This window comes from Tyto alba, unplaced genomic scaffold (genome assembly GCF_018691265.1).
Source record: "Tyto alba isolate M040663 unplaced genomic scaffold, T.alba_DEE_v4.0 Super-Scaffold_27, whole genome shotgun sequence".
NCBI classification, from domain to species: Eukaryota; Metazoa; Chordata; class Aves; order Strigiformes; family Tytonidae; genus Tyto; species Tyto alba.
The window spans coordinates 5,708,707-5,730,870 of NW_024881301.1; the positions used below are offsets into that span (position 1 = coordinate 5,708,707).

Below are 22,164 nucleotides of genomic sequence, written 5' to 3' on the forward strand. Positions count from 1 at the left end.
TCAATTTGAGATGCCTGTCTAGGAAGTTTTATTTGTTTAACTTTGAAATTAGAAGTGAAAACTCATTCCTCTTTTCTGTAACAGTCTCTCCATTTTTTTTTCCCCCTCTCTTGCCTTATTTAAGTTAAATATAAATAACACCAAGATTACTTTAACACTTTAAATATTTGGGGTTTTTTGGAAAACGACATGAACTCAAATTTCCATTAGAAACCATCCAACAATTTTAACAGAGCAGTACAGTAAATAATGTCTACAACTTGGTGGTGGGGGAGGGAAATAAAGCTTATTTAAATTTTTAAGGTTTGGAGTTTATACAGACTTGTAAGAACTTAAGGTTGTTTTGACTGGATTTCCTACATTATTTTTCTATGGCTGGTTGGTTCAGGCTTTTCAGATCTTGCTTAAATTCACCCTAATATTGTGGTTGCCCTACTTGAATTGTTCAGTTGCATCATAAATCATTTGTTTCATGTGTATGTAATGGTTTTAGTAAATTCACTGATGTGGGCATTGAGTTACGTAATGATGAAGACCTTGAACCTATAATTAGTTTTAATCTACTGTGTGCTATCAAAATAACCTAAAAGACAAAGCACTTTTCTCTGAGCTATTGTTGGTAGTTGTATTTAATAATCACAATTTATAATAAGTTAAATTTTTAATGATTTCAGTGTTTCATGTTAAATGAGCATTTTCATTTTGAAAGGTGGATTGTTCCTCTCTGTAAATGGATCAGTATTAGCCAAAGTCACCTTCTTATTCTTCAAAGAATGTAATATTTTACAGTTGATTTCAGTTTTAGGAATTTTGACAAAAATTGCACTTTTTCTTAGGTATGGAGTTGGGGGGGAAATAAAATGGTTGTTCAAGGTTATTACTGAAATTCCCTGTTGTCACCAGCTGTGTTGTAATCTCTCATTTAACATGTGATAGCGGTGCAGCATAAGCTACATAATGGTCCATAAATAAATGCTAAAAATCCATATTTCTGTTTTTATCATTGGTAATGCATGCTAGCGGGCACTGTCACTTAATTTCTGAGCTGTAAATAAAATTATTTTTCAGCTATTTATTGCTTCCTTCAACTTGCCATGCAAATCTTTAGCCTGGGGGAGATTTTTCTCATGAGGAATCTGCATGGCATTGTGTTTTCCTATGAAGATGAGGGCAAATTCTTGTTCAAATTGTAAACCTTTGCAAAAGCAGCTTGCTAAATATTGAGTGTTGGAGGGATTTGTTTGCCTGGTTTTTGTTTGCTTTTGGACTGGCATGCTTAATACTCTTTCTGGACATGTTACGTGGAATAATTGGGGCAGGAGGAGAGAGGGAAAAAAAATATAAAAGTGTGCCACACGTAGCGTACCACTTGGCAAACTTGAGAAAGAAACAGACCTAGGACTCAGCCTGATTTCCCTAGACACCCGTCAAGTACAAATGCTTTTATAGCTTTCACTGCCCAAGGCAAGCTGGAAAGAATTACTACCCCTCCTAGTCAAAAGGCACTTGCACAGTAAACAAAATAGTCACTAAACAATTTGCTGCCCTTGATATTTTGCTGACCTGCGCGACCCCCTGTCCTGCCTGCATGGCAGAGCTGCCCCTGCAGCAGCCTCACTGGAGAACTCAGGGCTACAGCATTTCTGTGGTGTTTGATGTTAGATTCGCAAGCCATGTGTGTGTCAGAGCAGAAATTCCTTGTCTGAGGAGAGGCTGAGATGGCTCCTTCTCTGGAAAGACAGAGTTCTGTAGCAATTATAGGAGGAGTAGAAACTGCTGGTGGTTAGGCTCGGATGGTGCTTGCCCTGTGCTCTGTGAAACTGCCTGGCTCAGCCCTGGCAGTGATAGCAGTGGATCCTCCTCACCTCATTTCTTGACTTCTCTTTTGCTTCTGCAGGGAAAGTCCTCCTGTTTGACTGGGGAGGGACGTTCCTCAGGATTACCCAGTAAAGCAGCATTAATAGGGGCAGGGAGAGATGTTGTGCTCCGTTCCCTTCCTCCTTTACTGGACAGTTTTTATTTGTCTTAGATCATGTTCTGTAGTGGATGCATTTGAAGCCCCCAAGAAGTCTGTTGTTTGTTTTTCTTTGAATTTATCATCCATGGTAGGGAAAGGAAATGGTCAAATCATTACTACATGTGTATGATTCTTATGAGCAGATGAGAAGTGTGGACTTGGCTATTGGTCCACTAAATGTAATAAAGTACTTTGTCAGGAAACATAAATACACCTTCTAAAACTTGGTAAATGTAGTTTTGGAAAGCAGCGATATTTTACAGCAGAGCATTAAACAGTATCAAAATGGCATTTATTTTTGAGGAGCCAGTCTTCTCATTTGAAGTTACATATATTTGTTGACTAGACCTTCTAACTGTATTTTAGGCTCGGGTGAAAAATGTAAAGGACAAAGCCTTTCTTACATTAATCAACAGCACCCGCCCCCCCATCTCAACTTTCTGCAGTTGATGACCACACCAAGAAAAGTATCTAATGTTATTAATAAATATTTTTGAAATAAAATCTGCTACCTGATGGAAAAGACATTTAGGGAAAGATTGATCTTTTCCATTTTCATCTAAAGAAATGACATAGCTTTTTTGTTCTCAAACATTTGGTTTTCCCTTATGGTCAATGAGCACCGCAGGCTCAACTGTGCTTTTGACTTGATGAGGCCAGAAAGAGAGAATAGTCCTGTCTGACAAGAGAGGAAACATTTACATGAATCATACTAATTTATTTTCTTTAAGACAAAGATTTCTATACATAGTTTAAGAGGTGATAGGTTTTCAGGACAGTGTTTCGAAGGTGGTGTTTTGGCTTTCCTTATTCATTTTTTTTGATTACTCAGTATTACTTCACAATTTTTCTTTACAGACCTTTCTGCTGGTTTCTGATTCCTTTGTGGAAGTCTTCTGAATTTAGGTCTTGCCTGTTTGTCAGAATGGCTCTACGAGTTCTTTCTGAATCTTTTCTACAGACAGCACGAGTTATGTTTGCTCTTCATCTATCATTAGATAAGATCATTTCTAGTTGTAACGGGGAGAATGCACTTGATGGCATAGTGGAAAGAAGTGATGTGTCCTATGTTGTTATCTCCAAAATACCATGTGGTAAGCCACCCCAGGTGAGGAAGGTCCATTTCCTAAGGCATTGCTGTTTGTCTTGGCTGTGCCACCATGCATCAAGATTTTGGGAAGACCATTGTGTTTGCTGCCTTTGGAGCTGAGACTTTTTTTTATTCTCTCCCCATCCTTCCCATTTGGGAGAATGATAGAAGAGATCTCACTGGCACCCAGGAGACAAAGGCCTACAGCAGTAGTATTGCCCTGAACAACATGGACACATTTTATAGCAAACACCCCTTGGAGTCATCTAGTTGAAAAATTTGAAGGCAGAGAATTGCGTTGTCATATGTAGAAGTCAGGTTAAGAAAATACACGGTGGAGACAAGGTATATTCAAGAAAGAGAGATTAATTAATAGGAAAACAAGTTAACATTGCAACACTTGGCCAAAGAGCAGAAATCCATCAGATCTGAAGGTAAGGAAAAGTAATAGCAAAGCTGTGTAGCTCTACAGTTAAATGTGATCTGTGAATAGATTGAATGCAGTTACTCATTTTTATGCTGAGGGCTTTTTGAGTACCAGAGATAAATCAACTGCATGACTAAAATACCAGGTGTCTCAAGTTAATCTGTTTCCTTGGTCCTCAAAGTAACAGTTGAATTTTGATGTTGGAGACATCTGGGAGCAAAGGAGTTAAAGAAAAAGCATATAGAATGATGATACCAGTTTTTTGGAAATTGGTAAGTTATGTCTACAATGGGAAAAATACTAACAGATGCACATCAGAAGTGACATCTCTGCATTCTTTAAAAAAAAAAAAAAGGCACTGAAGTGAACTTCATCAAAATGTTAACTTCTAGTAAAGAACAGCAGCCATCTTGTGTGGTTGTGAGCCAAAAATCTTGTTAATTTTACCTAAATGCCTTTTTCCATACCCAAGTTACTGTACATAATTCATTTGTGGCATCACTTACATGTTTCTTGGTAATTTTTCTGATTTATGACACTACTAAGCATTAATCTGTTAAGACTTTCACATGAATGTTACTATTTTATGACATCATAGTCCCTTGTCTTTTGTAACATCCTTAAGTTATGTACACAATATTACAAGGATTATTGAAAAATGGATTTGACTTCTAAATGGAGTTCAATTTTCAATGGCTCTTTGCTTTCCCTTGGCAGCATATCAAAGCCAAGTAATAATGACTCGGTGCCAGTATTTTAAAATGTTGTTCAGATGTTTAGTGTAAGGTCAGATCTGTTCCATTTCACTTGCTGCTTCCTCCTGCTGCCGTAGAGGCTGCTTTTAGTTTGCAGAAATCCGTTTCTCCTGGGAAGGTGAGTTTAGATACCACCATTTGAGCCCTGAGAGGCAAATCAAAATAACGCATCACTCATTTACTGTAGGCATTGCCCAGCTTAATAAGAGTTATTCCGGATCCAGAGCTCTTGGCTGAGACAGCTGCCCAAATTGATTATATTGCTTTCTGACCTGACTGATTACCTCATGAAGGCGTTATGCACCAGCCGTGTGGACCCTCCGCGGGGCAGGCAGGCCTGCGGTACCATCCCTGCGAGCAGCCTGTCCAAACAAACCTGGAGATGTGCGATGCCACGTGTGCTGGGTAGTGCCTTTTGGACAACTACAGAGCCTGTATTCATTGGGAGTCTCCTCCTGAGGGCAACTGAATTCCTCACCTTTATTATAAAAAATGAGGTAGGGCGATTTGGATATGGGTCCATTCTCCAATTACAGTGTGCACGTTTTAATAGGGAATAGGTTGTAGTGGAGAACACCTGCACTGAAGTTACGTGAAATTAATAGAAAACATTGAGCCTTGGTTTTCTTCTGGTTTGATTTTCAGGGTGTGCGGTGTGTGTGTGTGTATGGGGGGTGGGTGGGTGGGAGTTTTGTGGCTTTTTGGGGTTGCATTGGTTTGTCTTGGTTTGTTGATTGTGTATTATTCGGTTGGGTTTTTGTTTGGTTTTGTTCCGTCTGATTTGGTTGGTCATTTTTTAAACTTCCTAGAACGTAGTTCTAAACCTTAGTGAAACAGATCCTAACCAGCCTTGCAGTTTGACTCCAGGCCTCGCCTGCAGGGTGTAGACTGGCCATACCTGCATGCAGATGGCTGTCAATTCCCTCAGACATAGGTGGGAGGAGAGGGTGGTTTTAGCTGCCACTGATGAACATCAGACTCCCAGTGTCTGATGACAGGTTGCTATTTCACGCTCTACAGTTTTGTTTCAACAGAAATTCAGTATGTTGTCTCACTGAATGACTTTGTCTTCTCTCAATAGCTAAAACACTTGCATTTATGGACCGAAAACATTTTCATATGCATACAAAGACATGTCTTGGTTATACTAAGTGGCTGAGATTTATTGGAGAGGAACTGCACATCATGCACCAGGAAGGGAAAGAATTTTGCCATGAGTAACTTTCACAATCATTTAGATAGATCATGAATCTGCTTGTATTCGCTATCAAAGTACAGCATTTTGGTGATCTTTGTAGAAGATGTTCATGATAATGCTTATCCCGGGGGAAAATATCTCTGCATGAGTGGTCATTACTGTAAGACACACTGGCTAGTATTTTCTGAATTACATAGCAAGTGTAGCATGGCCTTCTTTATTCCCTTTGCAAACTGGCATTGGTTTTGAGGAGAGGAAGTGAAAAGAGATGTTTGTTCTTGTGAGTGAATGCCACAGGTGTCTTTTCAGGGAATTCAAACATTTGAGGAAAATTGAGAGGAATACAGATGGCAGTTGCAATAGCCATTGAAATGTTTGTTACAATGGGGCTTTTCCACTCAGATTCCTTTTGGAAGCAAATACTTAGTATTCTGGTAAGCAAAGTGAGGAATGTCTTCCTATAGGAATAAGACAGTAATTGGGTTTCTAAAGGCAAATATAGTTTCTTTTTTGTGATGCACTGATTTTGGAAGTTACCACTGAATGTTTATATTATCCAGGTGCTTGGACCATGTTTGATTCATGTAAATGTTAGAAGTTATTACTATTTTCATCTAGTACCTAGGACTCTCAGTCAAGGATCAGTCCCATTATACTAATTGAGGTAGGGATAATCCCCAGACACTTTGCAGTCTGGGCGTTCGGAGGATGATGCCATGTAATCTTTACTAAGAAACTTAGGATGTCATGATTAATTGAAAAATCAAGACTGTATAGAGTACAATACCTCACTGCTTCTCAGCAAAACAGTCTTGACTCAGACAGTAATAGGTTAATTGTCACATCCATAAATGAATCCTAATGATTCCCTTTAGGAGCCATTATCACATGTGGGGTTTTCATTGTGATATTTATAACTGTAATCTTTGGTCTCGAAGCTCATATAACTGTTCAACCCAGCAAAAGGGTTCAGAAAGGTAGTATCCTGCTCCCATCCTTAGGCTTTGCTAAAGGAATTTTCAGTTCTAGTTCAATCAGTCAAACCCCTGCCATTTTCATGCATTATTCCAATCTAACACAATTTGAATGTCAAGTGTCTTGTCTTGTACGCTCACAAGGCCCACAGGAAAGTCTAGACACACAAACACAAAAAAGCTGCATTTATCATAGGAAGCATATCTTCAAATATATCAGAAGATCTGTCTTTTTCTTTCTGTTCTTATGTGGCTGGACTGAATCAGGGTTGTTGAATGAGAGTCTGTTCAGCCAGGTCTGTCTCTGTCTGTTCCCACCTGGAATAAATTGCATAAATTCACACAGCCTGGTCTTGGCATAGGATCCTAAGGTATGTCTTAATTTTGAGGTGCCTAAATTTAAAGTTGCCTCTTGAATGAAGGCTGTCTGTATGCCTCTTATTTGTTGTCTGAATATTGTAGCAGAGGTTTGTTGTTGTTGTTTTGGTTTGCTTGGTTTGTTTTTTTTTCTTCCTGTATTAACCCAGGTACTCTGTTGTGCTGATGTCACACTTGTCCGTATTTTGCAAAGAAAACAGTTTTTCAGTGTTTTGTTCTAGCGTAACACCATTTTTAGTCCTGTCAATTTTATTACTGTCAATTTGAAGTGGATTATTTAAGTCTCCTAGGTTTATAATCCATAGACAAGATACGCAAAGAATGGTAAATGTTCTTGAAGGAAATTAGCATTGCTTGAATTTTGACTTAAACTGTGTCAGCTGTGCACAAGTGACCTCATGTTGTTAAAGGGTTTGTACTATATAGTGCAGTCAGCCATGAAGTGACACTACTACTTGTAGCTAGTGTTTATCTAATTTACCTAGAACCAGGTGGACCTTACACGAAATAAAATAGTAATTTGGAAAGACTCAGGTCAGAGGTATGAATCTGTAGCTCAGGCTCAAAGAAGCCATATTTCTCTTTCCTTTTGTGCTGTTGAGAATTCAGTAACATTGCAACAATGGATGGCTTTCATCTAATTGAGAATATGGTTTAGATAGTCAGCTAAGAAAATAAAAGCAATAACCATCTGGAGCGTTCAGTAAGTGCCAGTCACTAAAGAGTATCGCAGCACTGGATTTTTTTTTTTTTTCTTTCTCTGATCATTGTACTTGCTTTAGCTCAAGAGGAAAAACATGTAAAGTATGTACTAATTATTCTTTGCTGCTACGTGTAGGACTAAGATTTCACTACAGTGATGCAAAGTTTTAGGTGAACTTCCATGGTCAGCAATGTCAAATGATTCCCTGTGTCTTTCTGATTCACTGAAATGGGATGGCTAATTAATACGAGTGCTTTTTAAGGTTAAGTTTCAAAGTTTTTAGTTATTTGTAAGGTATCTACATGCGTTTATTGTATCTAGGGGGACTGTGAGGTGTGTTTGTACAGATGCTATAACAAGCTACTGAATGGAAAAATGATGATTGCGATACCTTCAAGGATATGAAAATCGGGCATTTTCCTGCCAGTTCTCTTGGTATTCCCCCCTCTTCAATGATTAATTAATTAATGATTAATTAGCATGTCACCTTTGCCTTTTTAAATGATGAAAGCTATACAGAGGAAGAGAATACCCATTTAAAGGTTACTTTCAACCACAGGTACTCCCTCATAATGAGATAGGTGTATCACCCTAGCTTTTTGAGTCCTCTGCTCCATACTTTGTTACAGGAAGGACTACTGTGGCTTGGCTGTGAAATACACTGTACCAGCCTGCACCAGTAACCAGGTACTTTTTTGATTATTATTTTTCCTAAGGTCAGATATCTGTGTTTAATAATAATAAAAAGCTGAGGTGTGACTAGATAACATTAAGCTGCCATGGCAACTAGTTTTCTGCCTGAGACCTACTGGACATGATCCAGAGATAATATAATCCCTGGGATTTATGACTTTTATTGCTATCTAACACATCAGTGTAAATACTTCTGGGCTGTCTGCTCTTCTTCACCCTGTTCAGCAACTAGTAGGTTTCTTGCTCTTATTTAATACAAAACCACAGTGTTCAAGCAAATAGGATATTTTTTTCTGTTACCCATTTGTTAAGGTAATGAGCACCCCTGCAGAGTGGGGTGGTTCTGCTTTGAGATCGGCTGTGCCCAATGTTTGCTGTGGAGATGCTGGTGCAGTTGTGTCCTCTGCCGACTGGGAGGTTCTCCAGGTTCCGCCGAGAGATATCAGAAGCCCTCTTTTAGGAAAGAACTGGCACGCTGAGCTGCTGTGGTAACTTGAGGATGACTAAGGACCTTTTAAAAATCATTTAAAAGATTTGCAGCTATGGAAGATTAGACATCAGTGTGCCCAGAGGAATGATCTGTGGAGGAGTGACAAAAGCCATCAGTGCTAGGACAGACCAGAGAGAGGAAGTGGGGACAGAAGAGAGAAAAAGCAGCACTGATGTTTGTGGAGGGTCATCACACTCAGGTGTGCTGGTTTGTGAGGCTGAAGAGCAACTTTAGGGAAAACTGTCCCCTTTCCACCTGGCAGGTACTGCAAAATGTGTTCCCAAGTGACAGGTGGTATCCTGTAGTATGCAGCAGAATACAGAATATTAAATGGTCCCGCATCTGTTTCAAGACTTTTTGTTTGTTTGTTTGTTTTTAATGGGAAGTAGGAGTGTTGGCAGAATCACTGCCACTTTGTCAGAGCTGGGGATTTTTGTTTGTTGTAATGCGTGCGAAAACAACACTCAATTCTGCCTTGAGCAGTCCCGTAATTTAATGAGAAAAATCTCTAATTTTATTTTATTTCTCTTCCTGGTAAGAAGTGGCATACAGCCTAAATGCTATTTATGCACACTTGTCCCTTATGTTCTGTTGTTGTTCCTAAACCCCTCTTAGTGTGGGGGCTTAAGCCACTGTGGAAAACTGCTGACCGGTTGAGTTGGTGAAACAAATCATCAGCTCATTTGAAAGTACATGCCTGTTTGATATTTCAGCAAGTCCTGGCTCTTTACAGAAACTCCAGGAGCCTGCATTTCTATTTAGATAGTTAATTAGCTTATTTTTTTTAAAGACAGCCCTCCAGTGACGGCTCTTTCTGCCTAGGTGTGCTTGAAGCCTGATCTGCAGCCTGTGTTGTCAGCCTGAAATTAGTAACGTTTCTGCACCTCTGTCAGGATCACAGTTGAAAGAGGGGGCAGGAAAAATGGGAGCATCAGGGAATAAAGTAAGTTTTTCAAAAAACAGAAAACAGAACACCTAGAGAGAGGGGGAGGAGGAGGAAATAAGAAAGAACTAGAAAAAAAAAAACCTGAAACCTGACTCCTTGAAGGACTTTAGTCCAGAACAGGTTGCGAAGAGAACATATAAAAGCATCAATTCTCTGTTCTTGCTCTCCTTACTGCTAATGAAGTGGGGAAAAAAAGAAATAAAGAATAAGCTAAGTTTTTTGTTTTGCATTTTCTAAAGATAGACTAAAAGGCAAAGCTGCTTATCTAGTTTTTACTAGATATTTAAGTCATTACTGTAGCAATAAAACTGCCCTTTAATTGCTGCACCGTAATTGTAGGTATTTGTTTCTTAGACTGCTTAAGGTCACATAAAAATGAATAGAGGTAAAAATAGGTTTGTGTTAAGAGCCTGAATTTTGAAACTGTTTTCTGCTAGCTATTTGCAGAGACCGTACTTTCCCTTTAGTCTCCTGGTTTGACTGTTCAGTAGATATATTTTTTAATTACCAAATTGGATTTTAGCAGGTGTAGTCAGTTGATGCATTATGTGTATAAGAGATTAGTGTTTAATCCTTCTTTTTATTACTGTGTAGTATGGTATACTTGGGAAAGTATTAAAGGTGCATTGCATACTCCAGAGTACGGAAATGACATTTATTACTGAGTTTTCTTTCAGCTAGCATCATTTAGAAAAAAAGCTGGCACAGAACTCTGCAGGGGCCTATAGGCTCATCTGTAGTGAAACTGCCTTAAACAATACGAGTGGAGGAAAAGGGAAAGAAACCTTTTTGTGTTCTAAAACAAAAGCAGTTGTCGAAATGTAAGTACTTCCTTTTCTTGAAGATGCTTATTCTCTTTTTCTGCATTTTATTTTTTTCTAATATAAAAACAAAAGGGGTGTCAAAGTGCAGAAGATCTTTGTGTCAGTGAGTGGTAGAGGCAGGGACTGAAAAGGATCAGTGAATCAGACATAATTTGGACTCTGTTTGAGATACCAGTCCTGTGTTTTGCTGATGGCTGGTATTCCCGTTCTGAAAAGCTGCAGAGGCATTTCTATCGAATAGAAAGAACATTATCCCCATTTTCATTCTGGCATGCCTGTTACGACTTTGTTCTGTAAACAAAGAGGATTATGGGAACTGGAAACTAGATGGCATTTTATTAAAGAGCTGTGCAAGTCTTTCACTGTGAATGCAGGAACCGAACAGTCTGGTGATAGCTACCTGTTAAAGAGAATACTTTTAAAATAGACCTTAGTGTTTGAGTTAGTAGCGTTTATGAGGAGACAGTCCTCTAATGTAGGACAGAGCATGCTCTGGGCTTTAATATTTCCCTGTCGCACCCTGCAAGAAAATACTTGAAAAGATCTCAAAATGCAGTTGTACAAAGTAGGAATGAAAAACATATCCTGCGGAAATAAGGAGACGTCCACTGTCCTTCTGTTGTGTAGGCTGCCAGATTGCTTTGAAAGTATGTTATTTTGGGAAACATGCATATTTGTCTATCTAGAACTAGCAGTCTGGGGAGCGGGGTAGGCAAGCGAATTGCATTGAATGAGCATTAGTTGCAGTAACTAGCACAGATTATTTTTATCAGCGTATTGTACAACTTTATAGCTTTTCTGCAGTAGACTACTCACTTAGCATCTTAATTCCACATAGTAAAGTCATATATTAGTACTAGATTCTACCTAATGGCCTGCTGCAGATCACTCTGGTACTGCTTTCAGTTAATGAAATAAGTCTACAGTATGAATTAAACCGTAACTCTTGGAAATAACTTTTCCTTTTAATGATTGTTTTCCTAACTGAATAGACAAATGATTAAACAAACAGTGCAGCATGGAAATGTGGACAGTTAAGCTGCTATGAGCTCATGAAACACCTGAAGTAGGTAAACAGCTTGAATGTATCCACAGTTCTATCTCAGTTGAAGCTCTTTGGTGCGACACCTTTTTTCCCTTCTTGGAGCTTCACAGCCTGGCTTTCACTTGACACCAGGTTGTAAAGCTTGTGAAGTCAAGTGAAAGTAGCCGCAGGCCATATTTGGCCCTTAGTAAGTGGCAAAACTCCAATTGGTTCCATGTGACCCACTGCAGTAGCCTTCTGCTTGGTGTGGGCTGGGGTGGCAGGACGCAGTGCTTGGCACAAAGGCAGAGGTTTTCAAAAGCAATTACTGAATTACCTTTCAGAAAGTGGTAAGCAGCTGCCTTTTGACAGCCAGGCTTTCTTTTGAAGTGGTGTAGGTTGGTTACTCCAGAAAGGCTCAAGATGAGTAGCGCTCTGGGATTTTTCTGGATGGTCTAGAGTATGGGATAAAGTACAGTGCGTGAATAAAAATATAAAAAAAAAGGGGGGATTAGAAAAATAGACTAGAAGAACCTATTAGAAACAACACTGGTGTACTGAAGTATCTCTAAATGATGTAATGACAAATTGAATTACAGTGCAGGTAGGAAAATGCCATTGTCTAAAATAACCTGATTATATTCCATATTTTTTTTTGCATCAGCAAATTCTGTATCTAGTTTTCCCAGCTTACAGGTGTGAACAAGACATTTCCTGGCTGCTGTACACCACCCATGTATCAAAAAACCCAAATATTAAATACTGTTTTAAAGCTGGTCTCAAGAAGTTCTAAAATCAAACCCCACTTTAAAAGTGCTGCTAGTAATGGAAAAGGCAAGTTAGAATGTAGTTTAGTTCTTTGTGATTATAACAGTCCACCATGATGTTAAAACCACACTTCTCTTGAAGGTTATCTATAATTGTAGTAAATGATGTCTCATGGACATTTTATATGCCACTCCAGCAAGCCATCAACTGAAATAGAAGCATGTGCACTGTTAGTAGGACTAACAGATCACCTTACAGATATAGAAGTAACCAGTCTGAATAGATGACTAATTTATGAAGTAGTTAATTTTTTTAATGTGTTTTAGTGTATTTTCCCCAGTTTCTTTCTTTGAAAAGTAGGAAGACTTGTTAGAGAGTTCTTGGAGAAAGCAGTGTTCGGATATTAACCATGCAGGTAGCTAGACAGTTCAAGCAGAATGTTTCCATATAATTTCTCATTCTGTCAAAGGTAAAAGTGGTATCTGGCAGGTAGTTGTATGTAAGCTACTTTCTTATTCTATTTATTTTATCTGCTTCAGAGTGATCCTGAGTGGATTAAATATACCTGGATTTTCCATTTTATGATACACTCTTAACTGTATTGCTGGAGTGTATATGTTGTTAGCACTTGGAATTTGTTGCAATTTCCATAATGTCCTCGAAGTGAGCCTTTGCCTTGAGGTTGATGCTTAGGCATTGAGAATAGCATTCAAGAGGAGTAATACCATTCCAGCAAATTTACTGAAGGAAATACACTTTTTTGTTTGTTGGTATGCATGTGGATGTTACCTAAATGTGAATTGGATATTTTCAAAATGCAAGAATCCAGACGGCAAACTCAATGCAGCTGTTTCAGGATCAAAGCGAGTAATGAAAATTCTGTATTAATATTCTATATTGTACATTAATATGTTCAGGAAAAAATGATGTTAATAATATAGCCCATTATATCATTCTGTGCTCAGTTCTTGGGTCAAGTAATTCCAGTGTTATTTGCCTAAGACAAAAAGAACAGAAGCAGGTTGTCAGAGTGCAAGCCAACATGAGCAGATGAAAAAGGGGTTTTATTGTCTGAGAAATGGTTCTAGGTAATTGAAGATTACTAGTAAGGTACATGAGGGTTAAACATGTATTTTATAGATACTATGAATCATTCATCTTGTTAGACCCGAGTACAAGTGGTGTAGCTCTCTAGTGCACTTTAAATGAATTTGCATGTTTAGTTCTTAACGTTTTGTACACTACACATGTATGCATAGGTTGTAATTACTTCCATGCAAGAGTGTTAACTTGAAAGCTTGCTTTAATACCACAGAGCTGTAGATTTTCATTTTAGAATGTTGTAGTCACAGAGGTTCTCTTTTCTTCTTTTTTAATATATTATACTTGTCTTGGTTTTAGGACAAGAAGAGACTCCTAAATTAGGATACTAATGGTCTTTTGTCTTAGGGTATAATGTTTTATAAACAATAATCATATGTTAATACTAAATATAATTTTGCTTCTGTTTAAAGACCTTGTTTTTGTAAATCCTTGTGCACAGTGTTATTCTGAGCATATGAACTAGTTGCATTTACTCCCATGCTGTATATTACTGCTTTGATATGACCAAAGGTATTCTTATTAAAACCAGAATAGTTATATTTCAGATTATGATTGAATACTTCCTAGTGCTTTCAAATTATACTTCTAAAAGCAGATACTTTTCAGATGATGGGGAAGATACTCAAAAGAGAAATATTTAAAAATCCACAAGTTGTTTTTACAGATTGTGATACATCTGATCATTTATGGAGAGTGTGTTATTAGAAGGCAGTAAAATCAAATACTTGATTACTCTTTTTGCTTTATATAAAGCGACTAAGATGCTGCATAGTACATCTAGTTAATCTTTCTTAAAAGAATCCATACGACTGATCTGTCAACATAAAGTAACTTTTGGAAAGCGTGCCTCCCTTTCATGTGGTTGGTAGAAAGAACATGATTGGTATAAACAGTCATTATTCTCAGTGGAAAAAAAACCCTGTAGCATTTTTGCAAAAATCTTTGCCTAAAAACCTACAGTCAGAAATCACTCTTTGTTCATAGCAGTTGAACACTGAAAAATGAAGCAAAGTGATCTAAATTGAATTTACAAGACTGATAACCATGCAACTGGGGGAGAGTAGCTGCCGCACAACCTGTACTCTGTCAAGGGAATTTAATTATAGATGGTTATACTTGAGTATAATTTGTTAATGTGTGCTCCTTGCAAGGGGAGAATAATTCTCACAAAGCATTGACAGTTTTGTACATTTTTACCAGGATACTGTCAAAGGAAGGGGATTTTCATTGAATTTTATAATATACAGGCATGGAGGAGGAATATCAATGAAGTGGCTATCAGGGTGTTTCCATTGTTTTTTTTTGTTTGTTTGTTTTTTGTGGTTTGTTGTTTTTTTGGTTTTGGTTTTTGTTTTTGTTTTTTGACTACTGGAGTCTATGTAAAAAGATGAGGGGGGGAAGAAATCCTCTCTATGACTTTGAATATAAAAAGTGAATATATTATGTTACAGTGCAATAGTTGGGAAATATTTTTTTATAAAATATTGTTGTGATATCTTAGTCTTTTGGACAATAATGACTGTAATATCAATTTTAAATTTCACCTTTTTGAAAAACAGTAATAAAGTTTAGATTAATAGTAATTTTCTTTCCCACTCGCTACTTTTCAGAAGTAAGTCTGAGAGGAGCCAGAGGTGAATCTGTCTTGCTCTTCATCCTTTCGTCAAGGCAGTCTTTTGAAGAGCAGGTTTTGAGAGCAGCTGTAGCTGAGATGAGAGGTCAGCAGAGGCACAGAGCTGTGGGTTATATTGCTGGCTGGTTTTCTTCCCTTAGTCTCCTAATGTGAACTGTTTCTAACCGAGGGGGGAAGATGATGCTTAGGGGAGGCCTGGCTTTCTCCATGCCTGGGCTATGGGTGGTCTGGGCCTCCGAACCCAAGTACAAGCAGTTCTGTTCGGTAGTCCAATCATTAAGTTCTTAAATCATTAGATGCAGTGACTTTAGAGTAAACTCATCTTGGACACCTCTTTATTTTTGAACTAAACAGTGCAGAATATCCAGCTCTGAAGTTTGGCTAATCAGAATTTCAGAATTAGAGAATTAGGACTGTGGTAATGATTTCTGGGTACTAGTATAGTTGTTTTAACTGGTAGTTTTATATCCCTGGCTTAGAATGGTGCATTTTCTCAGTTGGCTGTTGCATTTCAGCATACTGTTGCGTTAAGATGACTCAAGCCACAGCGGTTGGTGTTGAAAAGAGTGGGTGGCCAATGGGATGGTCAACATCTGGGAGCTGGACCTTCTGCCTATTTACTCCTACCATGTGAAGAGCAAACAAGAGGTTCTGTCACTGTCTCCAAATCTTGCAGACCTGTAGTCTGTAGATCCATAGGAAGGGAAGTCAGTTCTGCTTTATGGAGCAGGTAGGATGGACTTAAGCAATAGGGATTGCTTAGAGAGTAATATAGGTGAAAACTTCTGCGAGAGGCTGAGTATCTACTAGCATCTCAGTGAAGCACTCTCACTGCTAATGAGCAAGACCTGAGGCAACATCTGAAGGAGGACCACAGGAGAATCCTTAGTGGTGAGGTTTCCGCCTATCACCCAGGCAGATTTGTTCTTCCTGGGTTCAGAGCTTTGTGGACGTGGCGCACTCTTCTCCCGGAGGTGAGGCTCCTGTTTCATGGAGGGAGACCTTCAAATTCTGTGAGCTGTCTGGAAAGAGTAGTATCCCTGCCCAGCACAGTAAGATCCGTATTAAGAAGGTTGACCTTTCATCATTCATTTGGAGAAGTGCTGTGCTTTGCCTCATTTTTGTACATGATGGACCCTTTTAAAGTACAGTCTTTTCTGTCAGGAGAGGGCAAATAGGGATTCCGGATTAACTGAAAGGGTGCTGTAAGGAAACAAATTTTATGTGTCATCTGAACATCAGCTCAGTCCTTGAAGTTCAAATACAAAATGGTACAATTCTTCCTCTCAGTACCTTCCTGGAAACAGCGCATTACAGAAGAAAATGTATGATGCATGACATTTAGTAGTTATTTTTCTTGAGAGGACCTTTAGGTTTTGAAGCTAAATAGTTTGTGCATGGTTTACCACAATATAAAAAGTCCAATAACTGAAATGAGGCATAAAGCCTCATTTCATCTTAATCTTCACTATGTGTATTTCAGCACAACCTTCGTAATGATGTTTTGCACTTCTATTGCCCATACAATCAAAATTTTTCATAATGCTTTGGAAACATTAAAGAACGATCATCGGTTATAAAAGCATACTTTTTTTTTTTTACCTACTGTTATTTTCAGTAACCCAGAAGATAAGTGGTAGTGAAAGCAATTGGATAAAGAAAGCAGCAACCTGTTATCAGTTTGGTTTTGTGCACTTCACATCATTATCTATACAAATGATTTTACTGACTTCTTGTTCCAGTGTGCATCTTTCAGACAGAACAAAAGGAAGGAGGGGGGAAATTAAACAAGCATGGGTAACTCCGAAGTAGATGAATGGACATGTGTGGTACATGAAACAGCTTAAACAACAACAACAACAACAACAACAACAACAACAAAAACACAAGAAAACAACAACAAAACCACAAACAAACAAACAAAAAAAAAGTGATATCTTTAACTTAGATTTTCTCTGTGAGCTAATTATTTACTGCTGCCTCTGTCTTGTAGATGAGGGATGAGGGAACTCATCCTCATAAGTGAGAGCTCATAAGTGACCTACCTGAGATGATACAGCTGAATCACAGGCTGAGCTGGGCACAGAAGTTAATATCTTAATGGACTTCTGGATTTCTGCCTTACCCTCGTTGGCAGAGAAGGCGCTGGAAGCACAGTTGCGTTCGCGATTATGGTTGCAGCATAATTAAATTTGTTGAATATTCTTAATTAGTTGACTTGACTGGATCTTTGTGAGGCTTGAGGTGTAAATCCTTGTAGCCATTCCACTAGAAACCAACTGAAAAACAGTGTAGGACATGGAGGGAAATGGTTTTCTTGCTGGGGAGTAGGTCTTTGAGAGAGAGGCAGTCTAGGGTTAAAAACTCTTCCTAGCAGTCTACAGAAAGATACTAATTATGTGGACTGACCCCTAAAGTACAGGACTGAACTCATAATTGCATGTGATAATAGCAGCAACAAGTTAAGTCCTTCTACTTTTGAATATTTTTTCTTAATATATGTCATGCTGAGTTCAGGTGGGCTGCTTTTTCATTTTTTGTTCTTTATTTTGTGTCTGTCTTACAGTGAGGTTTCAAAGCTGTGATGGAAACAAAAAAATACACTTTGGAAGCAGTGATCCAGAAGACTTCAGGGTAGGTGAAGATGGTGTGGTCTATGCAGAGCGAAGCTTTCAACTTTCAGCAGAGCCTACAGAGTTCGTCGTGTCTGCTCAAGACAAGGAAACCCAGGAAGAATGGCAAATGAGAGTGAAGCTAACCCCTGAACCAGCCTTTGCAGGAGCTTCAGAAAAGGTAAAACAATGACTAAATGCAACCTGTACAAACCTATGTCCGCGAACAGGCTGAAAAATGGGGATTTGATTCTGTCTGTTATGTACCTCTCCATGAGGCAGTTTATTAATGGGCACGGAGTGCGTGCAAAGCTGGAGCTTTAGAAAGAACTTTCTTATAGTCTGTTATGCTGTAGCTTTGCTAAGGCATGGAAAGACATGCCTTTTTAAGTGTATAGGATTCATTTATGTTTGAGCTTTTTGTTTGTATAGTTTGAGATTTATACCTGAATTTAAGTTGGACACGGTCATTTATTTTAAATTGCTTGGAAGTATTACAGTATTTATTCAAGCAGTTAAATATAACCACAAAATAAACAAATCTGTGCTAGAATGCATCAGTCACGTTTATTAGATGGGAGCTGCAGATTTACAGCAGTAGTAGGAAAGCATTTCTGGCAGGGAATATTGGCTTTGTCTTGTCCCTTCATAATCAAATTGGAGATTGTAAATTATTCATGATTCTAGCACTAGTTGGTAAGGAGGATAGTCTCCCTCTGCTGGAAGCAGCCATAGGATAAACCACGTACTATAACAAAAATCAGACCTAGGAATATACAAATAACAATACATTTTCATTAGGAAAACAGTATTAGGTCTAGTACCTTTTTCTGTTATAATACTTGCTGACTCATGTTTCTTACCTTCTGTTGTAAAGTGCTTAGTTTACAAATAAAGAGCAAAATTTATTCATACATTAACATACCTGTAATAGGTACGCATTAAAGATTTAAGCGTAATGTCAAAATAGACAGTGTGGTTATGCGAGACGTTTTTCCTGAGAACTCACAGGAGACCAAAACTCTGTAATCCTATGCTTTTTGTTTGCTTATTTGATGATTGTTTTAAATCTGCTAAGGCATGTTTTTAACAAAGGAAATACTGTCATTTTGTCTGTAAAATTCTAGTAAAAGAGCAGATGCCTTGATATGCCAGGGCATGCACTGTTCTTGCCAGAGATCCAGTTCAGGCACCTTTACCATCAGCAAAACGTAGAGTAGTGGAATCTGGCCTTCAGCTGGGCATCTGGTTTTACTCTGTGGCACATTAGATAAGGGGAAAAAAAAAAAAAAAAAAAAAACAACAAACTAAACAAAACTAAAATATTTGGAAGACATTTTTGTCGCCCTGTCCCCACCCTTAAGCAAGCTAGCATGACTATATGTGTGCTGGCATCCAAAGGATGAAATGACTTCAGATACAGAAGGGAATAGGAAGAGAGTGTTGACACCCAGCAGAGATTAATTCCCAATGTGTAAAGTGGGTCATCTACTGCATCCATCATGGCTGACATAGGTTTAAAATAATTACAGCATTAATTCTATGGGATTTAATAGGGTCATAAATATTTGAGACATTCCTTACCAGTATGTATTAAACTTCTCTTGGAACTCAAATTATATTTTAGCACACCCAGATCTAAATTTAATGTACAGTAGCACATTACCTGAACTGAAGTTCTTACTAATGAGAAATACATAAAGGCATACTATTAAATTCTGCAAAATATTAACTACTTTTCAGAAAGTGCAGTATAGTTTACACAGTAGCGCCATGCTATAAAAGGTTTATAATTCCATTTCTCTTCCACCTTGAATAAGGAAAAAAGAAGTTCTTAAAAATTTTGCAGTGCGGTTGTAAATAATATTGGTTATATTCACACTGCACCGTGAATACAATTAAAACAGTTCTGTGAACACAGAGGCAAGACAGCCTTTCAGTCAGTTATGTAATTGTACCTGAGTTACTTTATAATGTCTGCTAGTAATTCTCCTTTTAACATGTGCTTAATTTTATCTTGTACCTGGGAAAGGACCAAAAGAGAATTGAAGACATCATATTCCCATGGCAACAATACAAGCACAGCAGCCCTCTGAAGAGGCAGAAGAGAGACTGGGTTATTCCTCCAATCAACCTCCCAGAAAATTCCAGAGGACCTTTTCCTCAGGAATTAGTTAGGGTAAGGAAGTTAATAGAAATGTGGTTTCAGTGTCCCTCGGAGAGCTCTCAAAGAGATTTTGTGTAAATGATGTCTTATTCATTGTCCAGATGTTTACCAGAGTCTTTTGGGCTGGTTTCTGTTGCTGCCCCTACATAGTAGGCTGGGCTGCATTTACTAGGGTTTTTTTAGGTTGTCCCTGTGCTCCTGTACTGGTGGAAGGTGACCTTGGTTTGGGTGGTCAGTGCTGTGGTGACTTCCTTAAGCAGTTAAGGAGGATCTGGGGTGGTCAGGAGATCTCCAGTCTCGTGCATTGGGGTTTTCCACCTGGGGAAGGGTGTGGGGTGAGCAGGAGGAGGGGCGCACCGGGAGGCACAAGGAAACTGGGTCTGATGGGGTGAGGACACACCACAGGACTCTGCAGCACGGACGTGGCCACTGCCAGCACCCCAGCAAGGAGAGGGCTTCCAGCCATGCTACTGGGTGGTCACGGTCAGTCTGTTGGAACTTGGTAGAGCATGAGCCCAAGTTGATAGGGTATGGTTTTGCTTTGTTCTGTGGATGCACGTGCTGGTGATTCACCGGCTCCTCACAGTTGCAGTGCCCTTCAAGTTTTTCCTGGGAAGATGAGACCAAAGTTCAGTCTTTAAACAACAACGATGAGTTCTAAAGGGCTACTGCCAGTAGCAGAAGAGTGTGTAGCTTTGGCCTGGGAATATAGAGGACAAAGGGAAAAAAAAAAAAAGACTTTTTATTTCTTACTTAGTTATGTGATCGTGTATGTTTTCTCTAGGATCTAAACAATTCTGTTTAAGGTAAGAATACTTAATTGTTTTGTTTTAATGTAATTCATCCTATTATGAGAAATAAGCAGGGATATTTTTATGTTCCTGAAAAATCACTGAACAGCTTTCTGACAAACAAGAGTGCAGTTGAAAACTTCAAGCTTTATACTAACTTTACATCATTTCCAGAATAACTATTTTTACAAGTTTAGCTTAAAGATAGAAAAAAACAGAAAAATAAAAAAGAGCTGCTGCTTGTCTCAGCAGCAGTCCCATCCACTGGTGGTTTGTAGCTAATGTAACCATTATCTTTTCTGACACACAGATTAGGTCCGATCGTGATAAAAGCCTCTCGCTACGGTACAGTGTGACTGGCCCAGGAGCTGACCAACCTCCAACAGGCATCTTCATCATCAACCCCATCTCAGGACAGCTGTCTGTGACAAAGCCTTTAGACCGGGAGCAGATTGCTTCCTTTCATGTAAGAGTTTAATTTACCATAAGATTATCAAATTGAAGATTAACATCTGCTTCAGACATGACTTGAGCAGACAGCATTTAGTTTTCTATGAGATATGATTTGAAGAGTTTGTAACAGATTTGTATTTATTGCACTTACTAAGGCTAACTCTTACTGTGTTTAAGCAGCTTAAATACATTAACATATGTAAACAGTAATTAAATGTATTTAGATAAAGTAATTTTGAAAGATTGAAAAATGGTTAATGTAGCTTATATTTCAAATACAGGCCATTGATCACAGTCTCCACTGTATTGTATATTTTTCAAAAGTTTACTTTTAATTCAGCAACTTAAATTAGGACATGACTGCTATTAGAATTGCAGCAGCTGTGATTTGAGAAATGGATGGGAAGAATAACCTACCAATTTTCATTTTCAGGGGCAAATCTAAGCATTTTAATGGAATTGTAAATTAGATCTGTCAGCTTATGAAAATGATATTCTTTGCTCTAAAGAAATTGACAAAGTAGACCACAGATTCCAGTATTAGTGGAAAAGGAAGGTTTAAAGGAAGGGGGGAACCAGGCTATGAACTACAGTTGTCTCTGCTTTTGAGACCAACACTGAAGTAGTTACAGAAGTCGCTCAGCTCCTAGAGAGAGTTTTCAGCATGTTGTGTTGGGAATTAAAACACTCCTTACCTCACACTCTGGGAAGCACCTTAGAGCGCGGCTCCCGAACAGAGGCGGCATTGGGGGGGCGGAAAGTGGGGAAATGACTCTAACAGGACCAGCAGCTCCGGCCTCCATAAGATTTTTACTGAGAAATTGGCATTGGCAATTCAAGATTTAATGACTTAGGAATTTACATTTGCATGAGTAATTTCCAGAGTAGTGAGTTGCTAATGCCCTCTTGCTCCTTTCTAGTAGGTTTGTAGCCAGAAGATGGGGGGGTATGTAATGAACTTCAGCAGAAGCGCTGCAGGAGAAAGTTACTCTTCTGCCTGGCAACCGCCAGGCTCTGGCCTGAACACATAGGTTTACATTTTCAGAATGTACTGTGTTCCTTTTTTTTTTTGTCTGTCCAATTTAAGATGATTTAGGTAAACCTGACTGTCAAAGGT

General features: G+C 38.6%; 1 protein-coding gene across 1 annotated transcript in view; it reads left to right on the forward strand.

The window, feature by feature from the left end:
- The window catches only part of LOC122153924 (cadherin-2-like), a 110,026-nt gene that overhangs the window by 62,355 nt on the left and 25,507 nt on the right, over positions 1-22,164 (forward strand). The window contains 3 exon segments of the mRNA XM_042797857.1: positions 17,591-17,817; positions 19,669-19,815; positions 20,905-21,060. Of these exon segments, the coding sequence (XP_042653791.1) occupies positions 17,591-17,817; positions 19,669-19,815; positions 20,905-21,060 (530 nt within the window).